Source organism: Telopea speciosissima, chromosome 2 (genome assembly GCF_018873765.1).
Source record: "Telopea speciosissima isolate NSW1024214 ecotype Mountain lineage chromosome 2, Tspe_v1, whole genome shotgun sequence".
NCBI classification, from domain to species: Eukaryota; Viridiplantae; Streptophyta; class Magnoliopsida; order Proteales; family Proteaceae; genus Telopea; species Telopea speciosissima.
This window is the reverse complement of record NC_057917.1, coordinates 53,437,371-53,463,235: the sequence shown is the minus strand read 5'-3', so window position 1 is coordinate 53,463,235 and position 25,865 is coordinate 53,437,371. Positions and strand designations below refer to the sequence as shown.

Sequence of the window (25,865 nt, the reverse complement as noted above, 5' to 3'; positions counted from 1 at the left end):
GAACGGTCTAGATAGGCCACATGTCAAATTCTTAGATTCAAATTCAATAATACTTCCTTCCCCGTACTGGCATGCATCCTCATGTTGCTTGCGAATATGATTGGAATGTTGCGCACTTCCTGTTGGTCTATCTTGTCAAGTCAGAGGAGGGACGCTTAAAGCGATATCTTCTTACCCTGTCTGGGTCAGGTTCCTAACTGTGACAGTCACCCCAAAAAGCTCAGTTCAGTCAGTGCAACTGGGTTATGGTAAGTACAGATTAATGTATTCAATTTCAAAAGAAACCTCTACACTATTGGTTGACCTGGTTCCTTTTTGAGCTCATGTGCCATACTGATAATGGTTCCTCTATGTAGGAATCCTTTTTGATCGTTTAGTTTTGTACTCTTAACTGACTCATTTAATTTGATTGTTTGAATTTTGAAGGTGGAAACCCTTAATGCAGTGGTCTATTTTGATGAGTGGGATTCAATATAAGACGGATTCACACATGGTAGTTCATGTGAAATCTTGGAATGGCAATGGTCTTAAAATGCAATGCAAGCTTGTCAATAAGTCTGTTGTCACCAAACTAACTGTGTCCATCCATTCAGCCTACCTGTGTTGATCCTAACAGTGTTGTTGACACTCCTTAGGCACTGATTGCGACGATCATCAGTGAGTGTTCTGCCAAAGCTTACCAGACTTGGCATGGATAACATTTGAGTTTTAGTCATTGGTATAACTTTGGGACGTCCATCTTCAAGATGATCATGTCAAATTAATGGCGGTGAAGAGTAGTATCATCTACATGGGGTTCACATCTCAAGATAGAAGAAGGAAAATAATAAAAAAAATCTATGTGAGAGGACAAGAAATGGAGCAGATAAAAATACGAGTAGATATAAGGCAAGTATAAGCCAGTGATAAAACTTTCAATTCAAATTGTCTATGGCACAGCTGTCCGTAGCGACCTGTGCAGCACAGACTGGGCCGCACGTGCAATGATCGCCTTACCCCTGCTCGGGCTAGGCGTTTGGGCAGGGGTAAGGTGGTCTTTGCGTGCGTGGTTCAGTCTGCGACGCTCAGGCCGCTACAGGTAGCGCGCCATAGAGGATCTGGATCTTAAAACTTTCCCCTAAATAAAAATAGAGAAAAAAAAATGAAGAAAATGACTCTCCATAGTCCATACAATAGATGGATCCAAAGTCCAAACATACCTTGAGGCAAGGGTGTCAATTGGTCGATTTTGATTTTCCGTTTTAGTTGTACGAAATCAAATGCGAATAATTTTCAATACCTCAAGTTGTAATCGAACCCCGATTTGGTTCCTATATTTGATTTTATTCAATTCATATACGATCGTCGTGATTTAGTTCAAATTCGATTCAAGTGGAATAATCTGTTGAAACCATGGTTCTTAATCTACAGATCGGTCAAGGCCAAAATCGATCTGGATCGGTCTTGAATGGATAGATTTACCCTTGCTTTTTAATAAACATTGTTTTTGATTACCTTTTTACCTTTTGGTTGTACCATTGAATTGATATCAGATTAGTCTCGACCGATACCATACTGATCCGATCCAAATGATATTAGTCGATCCAATCCAAAATTACGAACCATGGCTGAAACAACTAAAGTTGGGAAGAAAATTATAATCTCATGAAGGTATAGTCCTACAATACGAAATTTGGTACCCTTCAATCGTTTTTATACAACTCAACAAATAAACCCATTATTGGTAATTTCATACAACTCCTCAAAGATACATGGAGACAAGAATTTCACTTTTCAAAATCAAAACCCAATGAAAGAGGGAAAAAAAAATAAATTCTATTCGATTCTAACAGACCGGTTCCGGTTCCGGTTCCGGATCCCGATTCTAAAATTGGCTGAGGTCGAAGTCAACTAGATCGGGGAGGCTGCAAGTGAGGTGCATGGTGCTCGCTTCACAAATCACAATTCGCTTTTCCATTCAATTTCGAAATTCGAACGTCTCCCACGATTTCATTTGTCTTCTATCCTCGTCTGCCAAGCGTCTCCGATGGCCTTGTGTTAAAGGTACTTTTGTTGACTCTTGCAAATCCTCCTCTTTATAACTAGACTACCTGAGAAATTTTTTTTCCCTCGCGGGAAATGGATTAAAGTCATTATTCGGGTTCATCTTGATCATGCCAATGACATTTTATTCAGGTTATCATCTACGAATTTCTATGCAGTTTGTTTCCGTTTTCAGCTGCTAAGTTTCATCTTTTAACCCGTCTTCCTCAATCACTCAGTTGTTTCTGGAAATTGCAGCTGTTGCTCCGCATTGATTTTTCTGAGAATTTCGTCTTTTTCACTTTTAGCTGTCTTTCGTGGATTCCTGAGATCTTTATCTTTCATCTTGTCAAATTTCTGATTTTTAGCTCTTAATTTCAATGGGTCTTATGTGTTTTGGAGAATTGAAGTTTTTTTTCCCTTAAACTTTTCATTTCTCAGGCTACGCGGTTCGTCTGCTCTTTCGGAACTGGATTAGTCTAAACTCTGCTGAATCTTCGTTTCGAGGTTCTCTTTTTTTGACCTGCTTTGTTGGAATCAGATTTTTATATACTACGAATTTTATTTTTTGCCTAAATTTGAATCATACCTATCAACTTTTTTTTTTTGGGTGAATGTACCTATCAACTTATTGTACTTGTGGGATTAATAACTTTAGTCTTGAAGATTGTATATCTGTAATGACTGTGATACAAGAACCTTTTGCCAGATCATACACATGGTGGTGGGGTTCTTCCCATCCTGTGTGAGTTTACCTCAAGAGTGCAACTGGCCCAAGTACATTTCGGATCGTTTCATCCCCAAAAGAGACAAGAAAGAAATAAGAAGAAATTACATTAGAAGACCTGAAATATTGCCTTCTGATCATGGAGAGGCAACTGGGCCTCGGGTTTTTGTGCTTTCTGATTTGCACACTGATTACTCAGAAAACATGGCTTGGGTGAAATGCTTATCAGCTGTGGGATACAAGAAGGATATTCTTCTTGTTGCGGGTGATGTGGCCGAGATGTACAAGACCTTTGTGTTGACAATGTCTCTATTGAGAGAAAGATTCATGCATGTCTTCTATGTACCTGGAAACCATGACCTCTGGTGTCGAGGAGAGGATTATGTAAGCAACTTACGATCTACTCATTAATCTTCTGTAGTAGCATCATAAAGGATGGAATGGACTTCCATCTTACACATTAGATCTTTCCAGAAACAACATTTTAACGAATCACCTGATTGCACTTTCAATTTTCTGTTCATATATCAATTGGGAAAAAAAAAATGCTTGTTACTATAGTGTAATGATAAGAGTTCCACATTCTTGCAAGGTAGACATGTTTCATTCATAAAATAATAAAAATTTTAAACATAAATATTGTGTTTTTCAGTTAGTTCTTCCCTGTAATTGTATTCCAATTCTCTTGTATAAATTGCATGTTTTTAAATTTTAATGAATTTTCATTGACTAGAAACATTTTTCCCACGGTATCATCTATATCTTGTGTGAAGGATCAGATCATACATGTCGGTTTCAGGGCTGGTTATTTCATTAAAAAATATCTGTTGAACCTCATATTTCCAATTTCTTCTGAGAATGATGCTTTATATTTCTACATATGAAATATCTTCTCAATATTTAGTCTGACTTTGTACTTTTCAGGTTGATTCAATTGAAAAGTTGAACGCATTACTTGATGCATGTAGAAGAATTGGAGTTGAAACCGGTCCTAAGATCGTGGATGGTCTGGGGTTCATTCCTTTGTTTTCTTGGTACCATGAGGTGATTAGATGCTGATTACATTAATTGAACTTTTTTGGTAATATAGAGTAAAGATCGTTCAGTTGAAGTAACATGCTGCTTTTACCTCTCTAAATTGACTAATTCATTTGGCAGAGCTTTGATAGAGAGAAGGACATTCAGGGGATCTACATTCCCTCTTTGGAGATGGTGAATCACTTTCTTTCTCCTAGTAAGGGTTCAAAGGCATTGATTGTGATGACATAATTTTATTTATATATTTATTTTTTTTGGTAATTGGCAACAGAACCTGAAGTGATATAGATGATGTCGAAACTGTTCAAGTATAGTGTCTCATATGTGTAATTTTGACTCTACAATGTATGGAACTCTAAATAAATTGACATAAGATTCACATAAAACCTGCTTCTCACCCTCCAATACAATATTCCTCCAGTTACTCCAAAAAATGTTCTTACAACCTGGCAACCTGCTAAATTCATAGTGAAAATAAGCCCTATCGAATAATTTCAAGCCAATATCCAAATAGATTTTAATACATCTGAAACTTTGACATCAAACATCCCCTTATTCCTCTTGTGAAGCTCTCAAGTTATGTCTATAAGTTGCCTAGACATCTTTTCGAATTGAAAAAGGAAATAAAGAAGAAAAAAAAACCTAGTCCAGCACAGATAATGAAAGAGCAAGCTGTGGGCTTTTGAAAGGAGAAAACAAAAAAGGGAAAGGTTTCCTACTTGAGGTAGGACTGTAGGGGAGGGAACAAAAAGAAAGACAGTCTGTGCTTTCTGAAGTCCCTTGAAGTCTATGCTTGCATATGTAAGCTCTTATTCTTATCCTTATTCTAGGCTGCTTGTGAAGAAGACCACAACCCAACTAAACTGCACTTCTCCAGTGTGAATGGGATAAAAGATATAAATGGACCTCTAAAACAAGTACAGAAATATTTGTTAAAAAAAGGAAAAAATAAAAGGTAGAGACCAGTATGTGGTAATTGTTTTCTGAAAGATTGTCAAAACTGATTTATTTCTTCTGCATCAAAAAGAGAAAAAGACAAACCTGCCCTATTAGTTGTCTATTAAAGAATACTTTAATTGAATTCTTAGGTTTGAATCGCTTATGGGAAATTGTCAAAACTGCCCTTGTTTCTTTGGCCATTAAAGGGTCACTTTAACTTGGTATAAACTAAATAACCTAGGATTCGTATAATTTTAAGATCTGACAATTTAATCCAACTCTAAGATTCAAACTCTGAATAAGTCTTTTTCTAGGATTTAAACATGTAAAAATTGGATTTAAATGCATACTTTTCTTTCTTCCACTCAGGGTAAACAGGAATCGATATACATCTTTTAAGCATGTTGCATCTTACTGTTTTTGCATTTATTGTAGGTGATAAATTTTGTTTCTAAGTTAATTAGCTTCTACCAAAAGGTGGGAAAACTGTTTTCTATTTGCCTTTAGTTATTGGGATAGTTAGTTCACTCTTGAGATGATAAGACCCTTTGGTGCATTTTTTCTTTTTTGCGGGGTTGCCATGCAGAATTTTATAGCCATAGAGTGAAGGTTTGATTTTCTTTTTTCAGTATTTATACGTGTTATTCAAAGTGACTATTGGATAATGTTTTTAAGCTTAGGGACTTCAGGTTTTTTGTGAGCTCTCATGCATTCTACTTGTGGTTTTCTTCTATGCCCATAATGATATTTGAATATGTGCAGGCATGTAAGGACTTCCATGCATGCAAGTGGCCTGATAGACTTTCGAGCAAGGATTTTGCCCTTGCTGTATACTTTGATGCAATGAATGAGAAGAACAGGATTCTGGTCAGGGACATCCAAAGATTGTGTGAGAGCATAATCACATTCTCTCACTTTCTTCCGAGGTTAGTTTCTCATTTTTGAAGTCAATATTAAATTTATGATCAATAATTGGCCAACATTAGATGTTGCATAAATTTTAATAATTTTTATTAAGTTTTCAATAATTGGCCAACATTAATTTCTCTTGACTCTTCCGAGGTTAGTTTTTATATGTGTTAATGAACCCGAATTTGTACTTGATTGCACTTACAGTTTCCCGTTGTACAAGAAATATATGGCGCCTGTCAGGTATGAGTTGTAAGTAGTAAGAGCTTGGTACAAAGTGGCATACTGGCATTTAGGACATGTAGTGGAAGCATAGTTGTCACGGCGCCTAGGCGAACCAAGGCAGTGGAGAGGGTCCAAAATCCAGGCAACACCAACAAGGTGCCTAAGGTGCCGCCTAGGTGCCCAAGGCGACCAAGTCGACCAAGGCGGCCTGGACGCCTAGGCGACGCCTTGACAACTATGAGTGGAAGTAGGGTCATGCTTTGATACTATTGAACTTCTAAAAGCTAAGAGTAAAAAAAAAGAGAGTAGTTTCACATCAAGATCAAGGGATTCAAGGAAGAAGAGTTCATTGGTGTTCAACAAGTAATCCTAATGGTGTGACAGTAACAAAGCTTAGAAACCAGTAACTGATGGGAAGAAGGGAGAGAAGGCTGTTAGAGAGTCTAACAACTGATACCTCTAGCCTCCCTCTGTACGGCTATATATAGATCAAACCAATTACATAAGAATAGTTTAGAGAACAAAGACTTTCCTAATCAGAATAGGAAAGTGATTAAAGAGAAGTTATCTGGAGAATGAGATTCCTAGTCTAATAAAACAAATAGACTACTAAAACCCATCTAATAGAAACTATCCCACAATAGAGAGACTCCCCCTATCATGGTGTATATGTAATACCCAATACTCACGGTTTAACACTCCCCCTCAAGCTGGAGCATATTGATCACTATGTCCAGCCTGGAACAGATCTTCCGGAAGGCAGGACCAAACAGAGGCTTGGTGAAGACATCACCAAGTTGATCGACTGAAGCAACAAACAGAGTGGCAATCAGCTTGTTCATGACAGCATTCCTCATAAAATGACAGTCAATCTCAACATACTTAGTTATCTCATGGAACATTGACTTACTAGCAATGTAGATAGCAGCTTGATTATCACAAAACATCTTCATAGGAGTGGTAACTGGAAACCCCAACTCTTGGAGTAACGACATCAACCACATTAGTTCGGCTGCAGTATGAGTCATAGCTAGATACTCAGCCTCGACACTGGACCTAGCCACAGTTGGTAGACCTTCTAACATCATCAGCACCCGCTTAGTCAGCATCAGAGAACTTTACTGGATCAACACTCTAATGAGGTCTATAAATGAGCCGCTTTCCTGGAGCCCCTTTCAGATACTTTAGGATTCGACATGCTGCCTCCTAGTGAATCTTCTTTGGTGATTGCATAAACTGACTGATGACACCAACTGCAAATGATATATCAGGCCTAGTAACAGTTAAATGAGTTTGCCTGTTAGTCTCCTATATTGGTGCTTGGCTACAAGGTCTTCTCCATCATCAGTTCCAAACTTCTGATGGGGGTACATAGGGGTGTCAACAAGCTTGGAAGCAAGCATGTCTATTTCATTTAATAAGTTAATACATACTTTCTCTGTGACCGACTAATCCATTTGTTACTTTGTAGGACCTCAATGCTAAGGAAATACTTATGATCTTGGAGTTCTTGTGCCGCACAGGGACTCCAAGGTCACCATATAAGAATACATTCTTGATGTGCATCTGCTAAAGGGGGCAGTCTAAATTAACTGCTACAGAGATGAGAACACGAACTGAATTCAAACGGGAAACAGGAGAGAATGTCTCAAAATAATCCACTCTATATATGTCTGAGTGTACCCTTTCGCAACCAACCATGCCTTAAGATGTTCAACAGTACTATCGAGATTGTACTTGATGGTGTACACCCAACGACACTTCATAAGATCTTTACCTGGAGTTAAATCCACTAGAGTCCATGTCTGGCGAGATAGTAAGGCATCCATTTCTATGTCTATAGCCAGATTCCAGCCTGATTTTAAGGAACAAAGTTAGTAGACAAAGAAAAAGTAAAATTGTGAAATGGAGATGGAAGATGAGAAATTGACACATAACCCTCAATAGGGTAGGTAGTCAGATATTTGTGAGTGCAGGAACGCGAGACCTTTTTGGAGGGCAACTGGAAGGTCAGGAGGGACTGTAGAACTAGGATCAGCTTGTATGGCGGGTAGAGCAGGGACCAGACTTGAAGTAGGAGGCACAATGTTTTGTCACCGTTGATACACCTGCAGTGGTTTAGCATCTAATGGAATAAGGGAAGGAATAGGAGCATAGTACTAAATCTCGTGAAATCTCGGTCGAGATCTCGAATATTTCGAGTATCTCGATCTGTCCGAAACGAAACAGCAGCTCGAATAAAAAAAATGCAAAAACTCGGTCGAAATTTTGACCATCTCGCGATATCTCGAGACAAAATCAAAATCTTGCGAGATATCGAGATTCCTTTTTCAAAAGTAGCTTTATAAATACCAAAACTCGTTAGTCTCGGTCGAAATTTCGACCAAGACTTAACAAGCTCTGGTTTTTTTGGGTTTTTTTCTCATCGTTAGTCTCGGTCATTTCTTCTCCTATACTATGACGTCAGAGAACAATGCATGTCGGCTCCATCAGACTATGAGTTGGGTCGATCCTGGACGCCAGAGTATTATTATTAGAATATTTGTAAACATTTGAGTTACTAGATGACTACTTGACTTGTATTGGACTATTGGGGATATTGTCATATTGATATCATCTTCTTAACTTGTTATTTATTTATTGTACTTAATATTATGACTTAAGTTATTACTTATGAGTCATTCACTTTATGTTTCCAACTTCTAAGTCAATTTACTTGTTTAAATTGCTTATTAATCATTAATTTATTATGTCCTCTAGTACTTAAAGTCTTAAACAATGTGTATGTGTAATTAATTAAGTTATACATTAGGATTTGACCGTACATTGCCAATCAATGGTGCAAATCCAAAACACCACTTTGGGTGACTATTTTTGCAGTGCGAACATTTAAATGTGTTTATATAGCCTTAAATAGGGTTTCTATGAAGTTTCAGGCCTTAATTTGGCCTAAAACCCATCGAAATGACCTACCGAAACATAACAGAAAAATGCAAAATTTCGACCGAAATATTTTCGGATATTTCGGTCAGCCCGAAACACCGAAATGAAACGAGTTTTCGAACTATGAATAGGAGGATTGTCAGAACCGCAGGAGAAGTTAGTGGAGGAGCGAGAAACGTTAGTGGAGGAGAGTAATATGATGTATCCTCGAAGGAATAACATTAGCACTAACATGCTGCCTATGAGAAATAGGATCGTAGCACTTATAGCCCTTCTGAGTCCTAGAATAACCAAGAAAAGTGCATTTATCCACTTGGGGAGACAACTTATTGACATGAAGTTGTAAAATATGAATAAAACATACGCAACCAAAAACTCGTGGCGGAAGAGGAAAAAGAGAATCATTAGGGTAAAGCACAGAGAACGGGGACTGGTTATCTAGTACAGAAGAGGGCATCATGTTAATAAGAAAACAAGCAGTAAGAACAGCATCACACCAAAAGTGTTTGGGAACCTGCATGTGAATCAAAAGGGATCGAGAAACTTCTAATAAGTGTCGACTTTTACATTCAGCCACCCCTTTTTATTAAGGGGTATGGGACAACTCGTTTGATGAATCATACCATTATCCAAGAAAATTTGAAAAATCTCATTTTGAGTATATTCAAGAACATTATTAGATCAAAAAATTTTGATAGACACATCAAACTGAGTTTTTATTTCATGGTAAAATTCTTAAAGGCAATAAGAAATTCGAAATGATCTTTCAATAAATAAAACTAAGTCAAATGGGAGTGATCATCCATAAAAGTAACAAAGTAATAAAAACCAAATCTATTACTAATGTAACATGGACCCCAAATATCAGAATGAATCAAATGAAATAAAGACAGACTCCTAGAAATACTCCTAAGGGGAAATGATGATCTATGATGTTTCCCAATTCGCAGGCTTCACACTCAAGATGGGTAATGGACTACGCTGCAAACTTGGTTACATACCATACGCTGCATGTGAAAAAGTCTCATTCAGAGATGGTACTTTTTCCTTGGCAAGTAGCCGACTCTTGACAGACTGATAGTCAGGATGTAGACCAGACATAAACTTCGCAACATGAAATTTGGTCCTCTGAATCTTCAGTTGTTCCAGATCAGTAGTGAGAGGCTGATGGATCTGGAGTTCTTCAATGATGCCCTTGTAGCTGCTGAAGTACTCAAATCAATGATTTATCACCTAAACTCTCCTTTCATCCTAAACTCCGTTGGCAGTAGTGTGGAACATAATATAGCGGCAATGACTGGATCCATAATGTTCCACAACCAAATCTTGAGTTTGGAATCTTCACTCATCTACTCTTCATAGGCTGTCATGGCAGTGGGGTCTTTAGAGTCAGCAGATGGGGAGGGGGGTCAGATGTAAGATATTTCATCTTCCTCTTGGCATGAATGTAAACTTGGACAGCTTGAGCCCATAACATATAGTTAGATACTCTGTTGAGTTTAATACTAGTAATCTGAATGTGAACATTATCATCTGGAACTTTCGGGTCAGCCATTACACAGACAGGTAATAAAGGAATCAAACCAAGCATCAATCAACGAGCCAAAAACTCTAGTAGTACACTCAGGCAGTCCAAATATATTGCTAAAAGAGATCGGCATCAAGAAAACCTTCACAGATACTAGCTGGCAGTAACAATTCCTAAAAACAGAGTTGAAAAAACTCAGATCTTGAGAGATTTTAAAGATTTCAAGAACCACAAGTCAGAATGGCTTGAAAGTGCAGTCGAAGGAGACCCTAGGATAGGGTAATAAATGCCCAGAAATTGAGGCTGATCAAATACCTGAACCAAGAAGTAATTGTAATAATATAGGGTCTGAAAATAGACCAAAAAAAGGAGCAGACGCCTACTGTAGAGTAGATTTTGGATTGCAGAAAATCAAGCCCCAAGAAACCCTTAAAATATGGATTGAGTCTCTATAAGGGTAGAAGTAACCCTCAAAACTTCAGGAACATCTGATGGCAGAATAGAGAATAATATCCGATAGTTGTAGCTTGAAGAAAAACTCCAGAAATCAGAACTGCAACCACCATATGAGTAAAACTTGAAGTCTGAATCGATAAATTTTCATGAGCAGCAGTGGATAAGTTATATAGTGCCCTAGTTTACTTTCGTAGCATCATTATCTAGGGCAAAAAGAAAAAATACGTAGACAGCATTGGTTGCTGCAACCAGAGAACAATAATAATCCTTAATGGACTATCAAAACACTGATTCAAAGAGAGAGATTACTGGTTAATATGCTCTGATACCATTGTTAGGTTTTAGAGGAGAAAGAGAAGAGAGGAGCAAAGCTCCAAGGGAGGCAAAGTTCAAACACGATTTGGTGTAATGTGTTATGTCTCTCAACTTGAGACAAACAGCCTTATATTGAGAAGAATATCTAATTACACTCAGGCCCTTAGCCTAATACAAATAGCACATAAAATACATAAGTAAGTGTCTAAGTACAAATATACCCCTGAAACTAAGTACTCTTAACACTCCCCCTCAAGCTGGGTGGTATATGTCATACATACCCAGCTTGTCTAACATAAAACTGAAGTGATGAGAACTAAGTCCTTTGGTGAATATGTCTGCCACTTGTTCACTTGTCTTCACAAAAGGGGTACAAATAGTCTTAGACTCTATTTTCTCCTTGATGAAGTGCCCACAACCTCAACATGCTTTGTCCGGTCATGTTGGACCGGATTATGTGCAATACTTATGGCTGCCTTGTTGTCACAAAGATAGACTCATAGGTTCTCTGCCTCAAACCCCAATTCTTGGACAAGTTTCTTCAACCACAAGATTTCACACACACCATGAGCCATGGCCCTAAATTCCTCGTTCAAGACTTGACCTAGCTACCACAAAGTTGCTTCGCTTCTCCAGGTGACTAAGTTTCCCCAACAAATGTACAAGATCCGGAGGTGGACCTTCTATCGAAATAGACCCGCCCAATCTGCATCTCGTATATACTTCAATTCTCAAGTTACCATTCCTAGAAAAGAGAAGACCCTTTCCAGGACATGACTTCAAGTACCGAGGATCCTCAACTGCATCAAGATGTCCCACCTTGGTGCATGCATAAACCGACTCACCACTCCCACAAAGATAGGTAATGTCAGTCTCAGTGAGGGAAAGGTAGATTAACTCGCTACTAATCTCTCGGTATTTTTCAGCATCCACAAGCGGTTTACCACAATCTTCCCCTAGTCCGTGATTCTCGCTCAATGGGGAGGAGACTGGTTTACATCCCAAGTAGCCTGTCTCTCGTAAGGAGATCAAGAACAAACTTCCTTTGACAAACATTGATCCTTGCTTGGATCTAGAAACCTCAATCCCCGTGAAATACTTCAATGGACCGAGGTCCTCGATCTCAAACTCACGAGACAAGTAAAGTTTAAGCTTTGAGATTTCGGCTTCACTATTTCCCGTGACCACAATGTCATCAACATAAACAATGAGAGCCGTAATAGTGCTGTCCTTCCTTTGTATAAACAATGTGTGATCAGCTTGACTTTGAGTATATCCGTTTTGCAGAGAGCTTGTCTAAATCTTTCAAACCAAGCCTTAGGAGACTGCTTGAGTCCATAAAGAGCCTTCCTAAGACGACACACTTTCCCACCGGCACCAGATGCTTGAACCTAGGAGGAGGATGCATATACACTTCTTCTTCTAGGTCACCATGTAAGAATGCATTCTTCACATCCGGTTGGTACAAAGGCCAATCAAGATTTGCTGCCATTGAGAGAAGTACCCGGATGGAGTTGTGCTTGCCACTTGGAGCAAAGGTTTCTGAAAGTCAATGCCATACACTGTGTATAACCCTTAGCGACAAGTCTTGCCTTATATCTCTCCACGGTACCATCGGACTTGAACTTGATCGTGAATCCCCATCTGCACCCAACGGGGACTCTCCCTTTAGGGAATCAACAAGGTCCCAAGTATGATTCTTCTCAAGTGCCAACATCTCTGTGTTCATTGCTTCTCTCCATTTTGGATCCGCCATAGCCTCGCCTACATTCTTGGGAATAGATATGGAGGAGATAGCCACGAGAAAGGCTATACCGTAAGGGAAATAGAATCATAGGAAACAAACTTGGCAATGGGATTAGTACATGCCCGAGTTCCTTACGGTGGGCAATAGGAAGGTCCAAGTCTCGAGGATATAGGGGTAGAAGAAGGTATACTGTCTCGATGGATGGAGACTCAGGATGAGGTGATGAAGAAGGATTTTAGGCGGTCTTCTTTATAGGCAGCCATGAAGCAGATTTCTCCTTTCCTTCGTATACACCAAAGTAGCTCCCCTCAACTACATTCTCTATCAAGGCTCCCCCTCAACGTAACTTCTCTTTCCTTGTCAATCGAAAAGGTGAAATAGGAACAGGATAGGAGATAGGAAGTGAGATGCAGACTCGGGAACCTCTTCACCCGCATACCACTACCAAGCGATAAACATTCCCCCTAAGAGGCGATCAAAAAAAGGTATGGTTTCAAAGAAATGGACATCTCTCGGAGAGAAGCCACCGACGAGGGGAGGATGATAGCATTTATATCCTTTGGAGGTGGAGGAATACCCGAGAAAGATGCACTTGAGCCTTAGGATCCAATTTAGTGCGGGCAGATTTGCTAACATGTACATAACAAATACAACCAAACACCTTTGGAGGGAGAGAGAATGAAGAAGACCGTGAGGGTAGGACAGCAAGAGGAACTTGAAATTGTAAGACACTAGACGGCATGCGATTAATAAGAAAGACAAGAATGGGTAGAGCATCGGACCAAAAGTTTTGGGAACATGCATGGTAAACCAAAGGGACCTAGCCACTTCAAGAAGGTGGCGATTTTTCTTTCACCACCCCATTTTGTTGTGGGGTATCAACACAGGCCACCGATGAATAATGCCATGGTCGAGAAAAAAGGTTTCCAAACCACTTTACATATACTCCCCACTTTTGTCGAACGAACAATTTGGATCCGGGTTTGAAATTGGGTATACACTAACTCATAGAAATTTGTAAATGCAACATGTACATCACTTTTATGTTTCAACAAGTACACCCAAGTAACCCGAGAATAATCATCAATAAAAGAGACAAAGTAAGCGGAAGCCACGCAAAGAGGTAACAGGGAAGGCCCCCAAACATCGGTATGTATAAGATGAAAAGGTGAAGTTGATCTATTACCATTGGATGTATAAACTGTTTACAACTTTTGGCAAATAGACAAGGTTCACAATGAAAAACATGAGAGACTGGAAAGGAAGTAAACAAGTGAGGTAACTGTTTCCTCATAATGAGAAAAAGAAGGGTGTCCCAACCGACGATGCCAAAGCAAAATATCCTCTTGAGTACGTCCACCTTCTAGCCCACAAACATAGGATTGAGGTTGTACAACGAGGAAGCACCGTTTCCAAAACATATAAGCCATCACCATGACCACCGCCAATCACCTTCCTCGTCACCAAATCCCGAAAAAGACAATGGGTAGGAAAGAAGGTGACAAAGCGATTCAAAGATTTAGTCAATTGGCTAACGGAAAGAAGGTTAGTAGCAAAGTTGGGAACATGAAAAACAGACTTGAGGGTAAGCAAGGTGTAACCTGGATATCTCCCTTACCGAGAGATGGAAGAGAATGTACCATCGGCAATTTTTACTTTATCTTTCCCGAACAAACAGAGTAGGAATTATACTGGGGACCTACGGTCATATGATCCGTGGCGCCGAGTCAATAACCCAGTGTGATGCCGGAGGAGGAAGAGGCTGTAGTCTGATGAAGTAGGGGCTGCGTGTGAAGCTGTCCGTGGGCTACAACCCCGAAAGGCAACAATGGTGGGAAAGGGAGGATGAATCAGCTTCAATGACCCCAACATGAGCCTTAGGCCCCTTTTTCCGCTGTCCTTCATCCCCAGTGGAACCAGTGGGGGCTTCCCATGGAGATCCCAACGTAAGTCCTTCGTATGTCCAGTTTTACCACAATGGTCACATAAGAATCGGCTCTTCAAGACCCCTTAGCAGCCCCCTTATCGCCTCCCTTAGTGGAGTCCTTAGGGATGGAAGAAACAAGAGCAGAGCGCTCAATAGTGGTGTTGATACTAGTCTCCATGGCACTCCCTACGGGTTTCCTCACTCTGTAGATATCCACACACCTCCTCCAGTGAGGGAAGACTAGGTCGGCCAAGGATTTGTACCCTTAGAGGCTCAAATTCAGGATTCGGGCCACCAAGAAGAAATAGTACCCTCTCCTTCTCAAACAACCTGTGTACCTTGACTTCATCATCGAGGACACAATCGAAGATCTCTATAGTGATCATACTCCTCCCACAGCCCACAACAAGACAATAGTAGTCGAGAGATGCTTCTATCACCGCTGCGTAGGCTAACAATCTGTTGGAGAAGTTGGTACACCTTTGTAGAGTCTCCAACACGATCAAAGATACGGGCTACACTGTTCCAAATATCTTTGGCGCCTCTTTACCCATAAACCTCCGTCCAATCTCGAGGCTTCATTGAGAAAGAAGCCAAGCCATCACCAGTGAGTTCTCGTGTCCCATTTGGAATACCCTTGCTCGGTAGGAAGAGGTGCCTTGATGCTGCCATTTATGTACCCCATCTTTCCCTTACACCTAAGGATCAGTTTCATGGATCGAGACCAATCTAGGTAATTGGTATTGTCCAACTTGACAATGGGAAGCTGCACATTGGTGTTCTCATATGAAGGGACAGAGGATGATGCGCAAGTGGGTCTCTGACAAAGGCAAGGCTGTTTCCTCATTTTTGTCACCCATATTTAACTCAAATCAAATGCTTAATAAGTCCAAACAACAGATTTCAACCACGCCACCTGCTCCTTGAACAAAGCGAAAAAATGAGCAAAAAGAGACCAGAAAAACTGAAAAAAGGCTTGTAAAACCCAAACGAAGCAGCAAACAGCAGCGGAGCAACAAGGGTAAGTCTTCCTTACCCAAAACGATGCTGTATGGCCCAAAGAAAGCAGCAAACAAAGCTCACACTAAGAGCTGGATCACTCCAAGAGCTCGATCACGGCGGGCCCGGGAGAAAAACTGTCGGCCGAAACTCAGATTCTCTCCTCTGATGCTACCAGCAGACTTGAGAGGATCAAATGATAGGGAAGAAGACTTCCAAACGATGCTAGAGCATCCGGTTGCTCCTATTTGGTTGTCAAACAAGGAAGGAGAAGCTTGGTGAAGATACCCCAAGGTTTCCTTCGCAACCAGCAAGAAGCAACAGGATTGCAGCTCACTCCAGCCTTCCACACAACCTTCAAACTCCGGAAGAAAGTGCTCGATACCATGTTAGGTTTTAGAGGAGAAAGAGAAGAGAGGAGCAAAGCTCCAAGGGAGGCAAAGTTCAAACACGATTTGGTGTAATGTGTTATGTCTCTCAACTTGAGACAAACAGCCTTATATTGAGAAGAATATCTAATTACACTCAGGCCCTTAGCCTAATACAAATAGCACATAAAATACATAAGTAAGTGTCTAAGTACAAATATACCCCTGAAACTAAGTACTCTTAACAACCATGTGACAGTAACAAAGCTTAGAATTAAAAACCAGTAACCGATGAGAAGAAGAAGAAGGGAGAGAAGGCTGCTAGAGAGTCTAACAACCGATACCTCTAGCCTCCCTCTGAACCGCTATATATAGATCAAACCAATTACATAAGAATAGTCTAGAGAACAGAGACTTTCCTAATCAGAATAGGAACGTATATAAAAGAGAAGTTATCTAGAAACTGGGAGTCCTAGTCTAATAATACAAATAGACTACTAAAATCCATCTAATAGAAACTATCCCACGATAGAGGGATTCCCCCTATTGTGGTGTACATATAACTCCCAACACTCACGGTTTAACGGGGGAATCTACTAGCTGTTCCTTTTTTATGGAGGTTTTGTGTGTAGAACTGGCCTCTAGTTGACCAAATATATCATCACCTTCTTCCATAGTTTTTTTCTGTTCCCCTATGAATACACATAAGATATTACCTGTACATGAAAAATTTTCAAGAAACATATATATCTCAACTAGAATCCAAGGATACTGAAAATATTCATTCATAGCTAAATATAAAAAGTCCTATAAAGCATGTGCTTTTTGATAGTCTATATATAATATCAAAGTTATAAGGACATTTATTAATTAATATAATGATATAACATTATATAGATGCGCCTTGTTTTTAACTTTGGGGAAAAAGTTCATCACCCTTGCCAATTTCCAGCCACATGAATTGATGATTTGGTAATTAGATTCGGGAGCCCCTCATAGACCACCTATCAAATTTGGTGACTTATGTCAACCGTATGGGACACCATGAATGACCTTTCCCTCTTGATTTTTTAACAGTTCTTGTTGAGTTCATTTTGAGCTGGGGATGTCATTTCTTTTGAGTTCTTGCTGAGTTCACTTCCTCGACTTTCAGACTTTTCTTAAACCTCTAGACTGGAATATGTGGATGTCAAATTGGTTTGAAATTTTGAACATGAATAGATGATGTGAGCAACATGTCCTCCAAATTTAGGTCTTGTTAGATATATGGGCCAGAATACCGTGGGGTGTATTCTTGACTTTTCCCCTGTTATTTTATTGTTTTTTTGTATGTGGTTTAGTCCCACATTGCTCATGTACAGATTTTACTATTTTATTATTCTTATAAATAAGAAGGTGCTTGGGATGAATTGATCATCCAAGCATTCAGCCTAATTCTTCGCTGTTAACATGGTATCAGAGCAGATCTCGAATTAGGGACCCCCCCTCTCTTCCATTCTCGATTTCAGTTCCTTCTTTCCTTTTTTTTCCTTCTCGGTTTCTTCCTTCTCTTCTCTTGCTCTTCATTCTCCCACTAGGGCAGCACTAATGAGGTGATCTACAAGATCTAGTTGCTGCCCTCCATTACCTCTTTTCTATGGTATGATTTTCTGCTCGATAGGGATTATTACCTGTCGGCGATATTTGGCTTCTTCAGTTTTTTGGGGATTGTTTCCATCTCTGCTACAAGGGACCACTCCTCCTATTTGAAGACCAAAAACTGCAGCAGACCTTCTCTTTTATATCTGTTCCTCTCATCAGATCTGTTCAAGACCCCCTAAGATCGATTTTTCACAAAAAACAGGGTTTTTTCTAAAACCCTGACAACTATTGATCTAGGGGCTGGTGACTTCTATTGATTCTGATTTTTTGAAGGCTGGTTCTCTACTTAAACAGACACACTCGACCTTGGTTGGGGCTGCAACAACTCAGTTTTTTGGCATCTTACATCCTTTATCAATTTCAGCATTTCAGGGTTTTTTCAAAACCCTGACCAATATCGATCTAGGGTTTGCAGATTTCTGTTGCGGCTGATTTTTGGCAGGGTGATTCAGCATTGCTAGAGGACCATTCCATCCTATTTTCAGCTCCATCTGCAGTGTTTTTGCTCTCCTTCTCCCCTACATCGATTTCAGAACTTTCAAGGTTTTTTAAACTCTGTAAGAATCGATCCAAGGGATTCACTTTGTTGCTGTTGCTGCTATTTGGAGATTAATATTCTATCATTACCGGAGGGCTCTCCTCCAGTTTTCGGCCCTTAACTTGCAGGCTTTCGTGGGGTTCTCTTCATAACAGCACCTCTCTGTGATTTGGGCTTCACTACTGCTCTCATGGGTGACTCAGTGGATTCGACTGCTACTTCTGTTGGTGATGGACATAGCAAATCAGATTATCATTACTTTACTCCTAATCCAATCAAGTTGGATGGCACTAATTACTTGCTTTGGTCTAGGTCAGCTTCCTTTGCCATTGCTGGCCGTAACCTTACTGGTCATATTACTGGCACCAGTGTTATGCCAACTGAGATTGGAGCTGCTCAAGACAGGTGGCTGGCCAACAATGGAGTTCTCATGTTCTACCTCATCGGCTCTATAACTACAGAACTACAACATAATTTTCTTCTTCTTGACACAGCCTCGGATATTTGGGCTGCTTGCAAGGAAACCTACGGGCAGCTTGGCAACGATGCCCAGGTCTATGAACTCAGGAAGAAGGTCCTTTACACTACTCAAGGAGAATTGACAGTCTCTAAATATTATGCTACTTTACGTAGCCTTTGCCAGCAGTTGGATCACTTTTCTAACTTTCACCCAAGTTCCGCTGCTGATATTGCCTCCTATAAGAAGCATGTAGACAAGATTAGGGTCTACGATTTTTTGGCTGGCTTAAATGTGGAGTACGATCAGATTCGTGTTCAAGTGTTGGGCCATAAGCCTTTTCCCACGCTTGAACAATCTTATGCCTTAGTGTCCTCTGAGGAGAACCGTCGGGTTGCCATGTTGCACCCCCCCATTACTGACAGATCAGCTCTCAAGGCTGCTGCCCCTGCCACTCCTGCACCTAGTATCACTGCTTCTCTTAGTGATTCTACCATAGGGACTGTCATTTGTGAGCACTGTCACAAACCCTATCACTCCAAGGAGAAGTGCTGGAAACTTCATGGGAAACCGACTGACTTTGAAGCTAAAAGGGCTGCCAAGACAAAGACAAAGACAAAGACCAAGGCCCATCAGTCTAAAACTGTTACTGTGGCCCCTGCTACTGACACTGGTCTATCCCAGGATGATCTACAGGCATTCCTACGTATGCTCAGGTCTTCCGCTGCTGCTGCCTCTACTACATCAGCTCCTGCCAGTACGTCTGCTCCCTCAGGTTCACATTTTGCCCGGTCAGGTATTGCATTTGGGGGTCGTTGTGCTTCTGTAGCTTCCCATCCTTGGATCATAGATTCTGGAGCTACAGATCATCTGACCGGTTCTTCTAGCTTGTTTCACAGATATTCCCCCACTTCTGGGAAAGACAAGGTCAAGGTGGCTAATGGTTCCCTTTCTTCCATTTCTGGAAAAGGACTCATCAACTGCACTTCTTCTCTTCCCTTGTCTTCTATTTTACACATTCCTAACTTTACTACTAACCTTCTTTCTATTAGTAGTATTACTCGTGATCTTAACTGCAAAGTTACTTTCTTTCCATCTCATTGTGTGTTTCAGGATCTGGAATCTGGGAAGACAATTGGATTGCGTAAAGTGCATGGTGGGCTGTACCTGCTTGATGACGGTCGCTTCTCTCCACCACCATTGCCTTCTCCGCTACACCAGAACTCCATGGTCTCTTCTGAACTCTACCAGTGGCACTCTAGGTTAGGTTACCCCCCTTTAAAATTTTAGCACATTTATTTCCTAGTTTGGTCACCTTTCGTACTAAGGATGACTGTTTTTGTGAGGCTTGTGTTCTGGCCAAACAGACACGTTCAGCTTATCCAATTTCAAATAAAAGGAGTTATTCTTGTTTTCAATTAGTGCATTCTGATGTTTGGGGCCCCAGTCGTAAAGCATCTATTTCTGGTCATCGTTGGTTTGTCTCTTTCATTGATTGTCATTCTAGGCATACTTGGGTGTATCTATTACACACAAAGAATCAGGTTTTCTCACGTTTTCAGCATTTTCATAAAATGGTACAAACTCAGTTCCAGGCTACTCTCAAAGTATTGAGAAGTAATAATGGAACAGAGTACACAAAATCCCAATTTCAAAAATATTTAGCTGTTCATGGCATCCTTCATCAAACTAGTTGTGTTGATACCCCTGCCGAGAATGGTGTGGCAGAAGGAAAAATCGCCATTTATTAGAAATGGCCAGGGCTTTGATGTTTGCGAGAAATGTACCCTCTCAATATTGGGGGGATGCGGTTCTCATTGCGGCCTATCTAATCAATAGGCTACCTTCCAGGGTGCTTGACTCCCGTAGCCCCTCTGATGTTTTGAGGGGGAATTCCTCATTTATTGTACCTCCCAAGGTGTTTGGTTGTGTGTGCTATGCTCAAGATACTAGATCTCCAGGCAAGCTTGAACCTCGGGGGCTTCGTTGTATTTTCTTGGGTTATTCTCCGACCCAGAAAGGATATAAGTGTTACCATCCCCCTTCCCGCCGTACCATGGTTAGTATGGATGTTGTTTTCCATGAGTCCCTTTCTTACTATTCTTCGCCACCTCTTCAAGGGGAGAGTTCTAGTGAAGATGTGTCTTTTGAGATTCCTCTACCTGAGGTTCCTTAGGCTGCTGTCCAGCCTTCTTTACCACCACCCACGGCTGCTGCCCAACTTCCTTTAGATGTTGTCCATCCTACTTTGGTTGATGCCCAACACCCTCTGGCTGTTCCTCCTTCACCTGATGGGAATCCTTTACAAGGGGAAACCATTGAAAATAGTGTTGTTAATGTTCCTATCCAGGGGGAGCTGACTCCAGTCCAGAGAACTATTGGTGAATTCAGAAGAGAATCGACAACTCTAACATAATCATCTATACAAGGGGCAAATCCAACAAAGGGCAGCTACAACCCACTGTAGCACCAGTACCCATCCAATTGCTGGCTCCAGACCCGGATCCTACATCTCCTGGTAATCCCTCTTCTTCCGACCTACCTATTGCACATCGCAAAGGTACTAGGATTTGCACTTTGCATCCCATATCTCGTTTTGTTTCTTATAGCTCTCTCTCTCCCTCTTTTCGTGCGTTTGTATCTTCTCTTTCCTCTATCTCGATTCCTAACAATTGGCAGGAAGCATCTACAGATGGAAAGTGGAAGGCAACAATGTTGGAAGAAATGAGGGCAATACATAAAAATAATACGTGGGATCTTGTGGCTCCATAGTTGTCACGGCGATTAGGCGACCCAAGGCGGTGGAGAGGGTCAAAATTCAAGGCGACACCAACTAAGCGAACAAGGCGTCCAAGGCGCCCGCCAAGGCGGCCAAGGCGCCCAAGTCCACCAAGGCGCCTGGATGCTTAGGCGACGCCTTGATAACGATGTGTGGCTCTTCCTCCAGGGAAAAAACCAGTGGGATGTAAATGGGTCTTTGTGGTCAAACAGAAGGCAGATGGTTTGGTGGATAGGTATAAAGCACGCCTGGTTGCAAAGGGGTTCACTCAGACTTATGGGATTGACTATCAGGAGACCTTTGCACTAGTGGCAAAGCTCAACATCGTCAGGGTGTTATTATCTTGTGCTGCAAATCTTGGGTGGGATCTCCAGCAGTTAGATGTGAAGAATGCCTTCCTTCATGGGGAGCTTGAGGAGGAGGTATGTATGGACATTCCACCCGGCTTCTCTGATGACAAGACTAGGGGCAAAGTCTGTAAGTTGAAGCGTGCTCTTTATGGGTTGAAGCAGTCACCTAGGGCCTGGTTTGGCAGATTTCATAAGGCTATGATTTTAGTAGGTTACAAGTAGAGCAATGCTGATTACACCTTGTTTATCAGACGAGTTGGTGACAAGGTTACTCTTCTCATAGTGTATGTGGATGATATTGTGGTCACTGGTAATGATGATGCTGCAATCAGGAATTTGAAGCTTCTCCTTGGCCCTGAGTTTGAGGTCAAAGATCTTGGTCCTCTTTTTTAGGGATAGAAGTTGCTCGATCTTCAAAGGGCATCTTTCTTTCTCAACGAAAATATGTCCTTGATCTATTGACTGAGACAGGGCTGCTAGGTTGTCATCCTTCAGATACTCCTATGGAAGCTACTACAAAACTTAGGGAGAAAGAGGGTAAGCCTGTTGACAAGGGTGGTTATCAGCGGTTAGTGGGCAAACTGATCTATCTTTCCCACACACGACCTGACATAGCAGTTGTTTAAATTTGGTGAGCCAATTCATGCATGATCCCTATTCCTCTCATATGGATGCAGTCCGTCGTATTTTGAGGTATTTGAAGTCTGCTCCAAGAAAGGGAATTCTTCCATCTCCCAATGGTCATCTTAAGATTAAGGCTTATACTGATGCCGATTGGGCTGGTTCTGCCGACAGGAAATCTATCTCTGGCTACTGTTCCTTTGTGGGTGGGAACCTTGTCACATGGCGTAGTAAAAAGCAGAATGTTGTGGCAAGGTCCAGTGCTGAAGCCGAGTTTCGTGCAATGGCACAAGGCATTTGTGAACTTCTATGGCTCAAAGGATTATTGCAGGATATCGGTGTTGCTGTCCACCTTCCCATGATGCTTTATTGTGATAATAAAGCTGCCATTAGCATTGTTCACAACCCTGTCCAGCATGATCGCACTAAACACGTGGAGGTTGACCGACATTTCATCAAGGAGAAGCTTGAAGCCGGCCTCATTTGTGTTCCCTTTGTGAAGTCTACTGATCAATTGGCTGATGTGTTCACTAAGGGACTGAGTAGCAAGCTGTTTCATCCTATCTTAGTCAAGTTGGGCATGCATGATATATATGCTCCAACTTGAGGGGGAGTGTTAGATATATGGGCCAGAATACCGTGGGGGTATTCTGGACTTTTTCCCTGTTATTTTATTGTTTTTGTATATTTGGTTGAGTCCCACATTGCTCATGTACAGATTTTACTATTTTATTATTCTTATAAATAAGAAGGTGCTTGGGATGAATTGATCATCCAAGCATTCAGCCTAATTCTGGTCTGTTAACAGGTCTCAACCAAGCTGTGCCATGTGGCAGTTATTAAGGGTGTGATGGAAGGGATTCTGGATACGGCATGCTGGAACCTAGCTACCTTCAATTTTTACTTCTTGAAAGCAACTATACCTAATTTATCCTGCACCTGTGTATTCTTCCCATCCCCAGCTATCCAGTCTTCAGCTACAAGAAGGTTTGAGGATGTCGTGTGAGTGTAAATTTGAAAGTGGACATGGCCAAGAGTCAGATGTTAACCGATTGATCTTATGGGTCTGTATCTTTTCTTTGATGTTTAGAATGTGAGGATGGGATGTTGGGATGTAGCACTCTTGCCAAAATGACTGGATCAAGGTTTTGACTTGCCTTGCATTTGTGGAGCCTTATGATTATATAAGGTGTTGGAGAGTTGTTATTTGTGAAGAAACCATGATGGGGGAACTTTGAAAAGATTTGGAATGCAGAAAATAGGGTTCTTCTCCGTTCTAGCAATTGCATGTCCTGCTGTGGTAATATTGATCATTTTGGTGAATATTGGAAGTCACATTTAGGTACTTCTAATTTCTTAAGAAAAGTTCAAGCTGTACCAGTGTCTTCTGGGTTTGAGTTATTAAGAGGGCTGCTTTTGTCATGTACTGGGGATGTTGCTTGTTCAGCCCATGTGGAGGCCCTATGGGCATGAGATTTGGTATCCTTTACCGGATGGCTAGAATGGGATAAACTAAGGAATTTTTAGGGGAAATGAAATGTTTGGAAGTGAGACAAACTGGAGTCTGGATAGATGGCCATTATCTTAGTCATTTCAAGTAGATTTTCAATTCAAAAATTCATTGTTTTAGGCTTCAAATGTTTAATTTTATTCATAGCTTACCTTTATGGATCTCTTGAAAATTAAGTTTTACTTGTCATTATGTGATTTTTCTTTTCATGTTCCTGTCACATTGGTTTATGTAGTCTCTGTTTTCATGCAAATATTCTTGTTTCTAAGCCAGTTCTTTCAGGTAACATATATACTGAACTCTATGTGTTTCCATGTCATAGGCAAGAGCTATGTCCAGAGAAGAGGATGTTATTCTATCCAAACCTCCCTAAGATTATTGGTTCTGATTATCTTGAAGACCGCATAAGATCTATACATGGGGCCAACGGGAGTGCAACTGGTTGCCACGCATTTGGTCATACACATTTCTGCTGGGATGCTGTGCTTGATGGTCTCAGGTACTGTTTGTCACCTTGGGTACCTCTTCTTTAAAATCATGTGGTCTTAGAAGTTGGAACACATTTTAGCTTGTAGATTTCCTCCCCCATGATTGGGTTCATCAGTCAGCTTTCTCTAGTAATGGTACTGGGCACAAATGTGCCCATCCATTGGGTAACCACATCAGGAGTATGTTTCATTGCTGGAGAAGTCTGAGCTAGAGTTCTTTAGATTTAAAAAAAAAAAAAAAAAAAAAAGTTCATCTGCAGTAGTTTATCCCTTACATGGATTTGCTTTCTCGGCTACAATTGTTTGTATAAATGCTTTATGTGACATCCTCCAAATGGGAAATGCCATCTTCCACTTGAGTGTGTAAATGTTATTAATCTGGGCTCTACCCATACAGCCCTTCAGAAACTCATGCAAGTTCCTTGAGTTGGGTTTTTTTTTTTTTTTTTTTTTTTTTTTTTTCGAGGACACAACATACCTTGAGGACTTTGCCTACTGTTTCCATTCAAAATGGGAGACATCTTGCTTGATTTGTCATCATCTCTGGGCTCACCATTTGGATTTGTAATTTGCCAAGGGATTTTGTGTTCCACACCCAGTCCCCTTGTTCTTTCAGATGGAGTCCATGTTATGTTCTTGGATAATTAGTTTTAGAAGAACTTTTTTTTTCCTGGTTGATTTTCATAGCCTAGTCTCTTCTCTCTCATGCAGATATGTACAGGCACCCTTAGCTTATCCAAGAGAAAGGAAGAGGAGGATGAATGGTGGTGAAGATTGGTTACCCTTCTGCATCTACTGCAATGGAAGATTGAATAATCAAATATCACCATGTTACTGGTCCGATTATTATTCTAGAAACAAAAGAGATCCTGAAAACATGGAACTTGCACCTTGGGTTTCCAGATTTTATAAAAGATAATAAAACTCATTTTCCTTTCTTTTTTTTACATTTACTCTCCCCTTATTACTTGCTAGTAACTCTGTATATTTGAATTTGCACCTTATGCTGCTAGATCTAACAACAATAAAATAAATTTTAAGTAAATTAAATATGATATTTAATCATTTTAGCTTTCTCTCTTGCAACCTGGTATCTTCCTTCTTGCAGATGATGTATAATGGAGTACAATGGACTAATGAACTATAGATGCTTAACTTGAAGAAGTAGGGACTAGGGATTGCAATGACGCTCACCTCCCTGGTTTGACAATGAACTGATGAATTATATATGCTTGACTCTTCTATCTCCATTGGCTCTATCATCATCATCTCAGAGTCTTGCACTTGCCCCATTAATGGGTGGATTAAGCTTTTAAGGAAATGTGTAGGATAAGATTT

At 40.6% G+C, this 25,865-nt stretch overlaps 1 protein-coding gene across 2 annotated transcripts; it reads left to right on the top strand.

Annotated features, from left to right (window-relative positions):
- Window positions 1-1,904: 1,904 nt before the first annotated feature.
- Window positions 1,905-25,472, top strand: LOC122649671 (acyl-carrier-protein phosphodiesterase PptH-like). Of its 2 annotated transcripts, XM_043842910.1 has the most exons (7): window positions 1,905-2,043; window positions 2,732-3,133; window positions 3,674-3,793; window positions 3,908-3,961; window positions 5,489-5,652; window positions 24,362-24,538; window positions 25,239-25,472. In XM_043842910.1, exons 2-7 carry the CDS (start codon window positions 2,741-2,743, stop codon window positions 25,444-25,446), a joined length of 1,116 nt encoding a protein of 371 aa, XP_043698845.1. In that variant the 5' UTR covers window positions 1,905-2,043; window positions 2,732-2,740; the 3' UTR covers window positions 25,447-25,472. The 2 variants fall into 2 exon arrangements, with proteins under 2 accessions (XP_043698845.1, XP_043698844.1); XM_043842909.1 differs by lacking the exon at window positions 1,905-2,043 and having other exon boundaries at window positions 2,700-3,133.
- The last annotated feature ends 393 nt before the right edge of the window (window positions 25,473-25,865 follow it).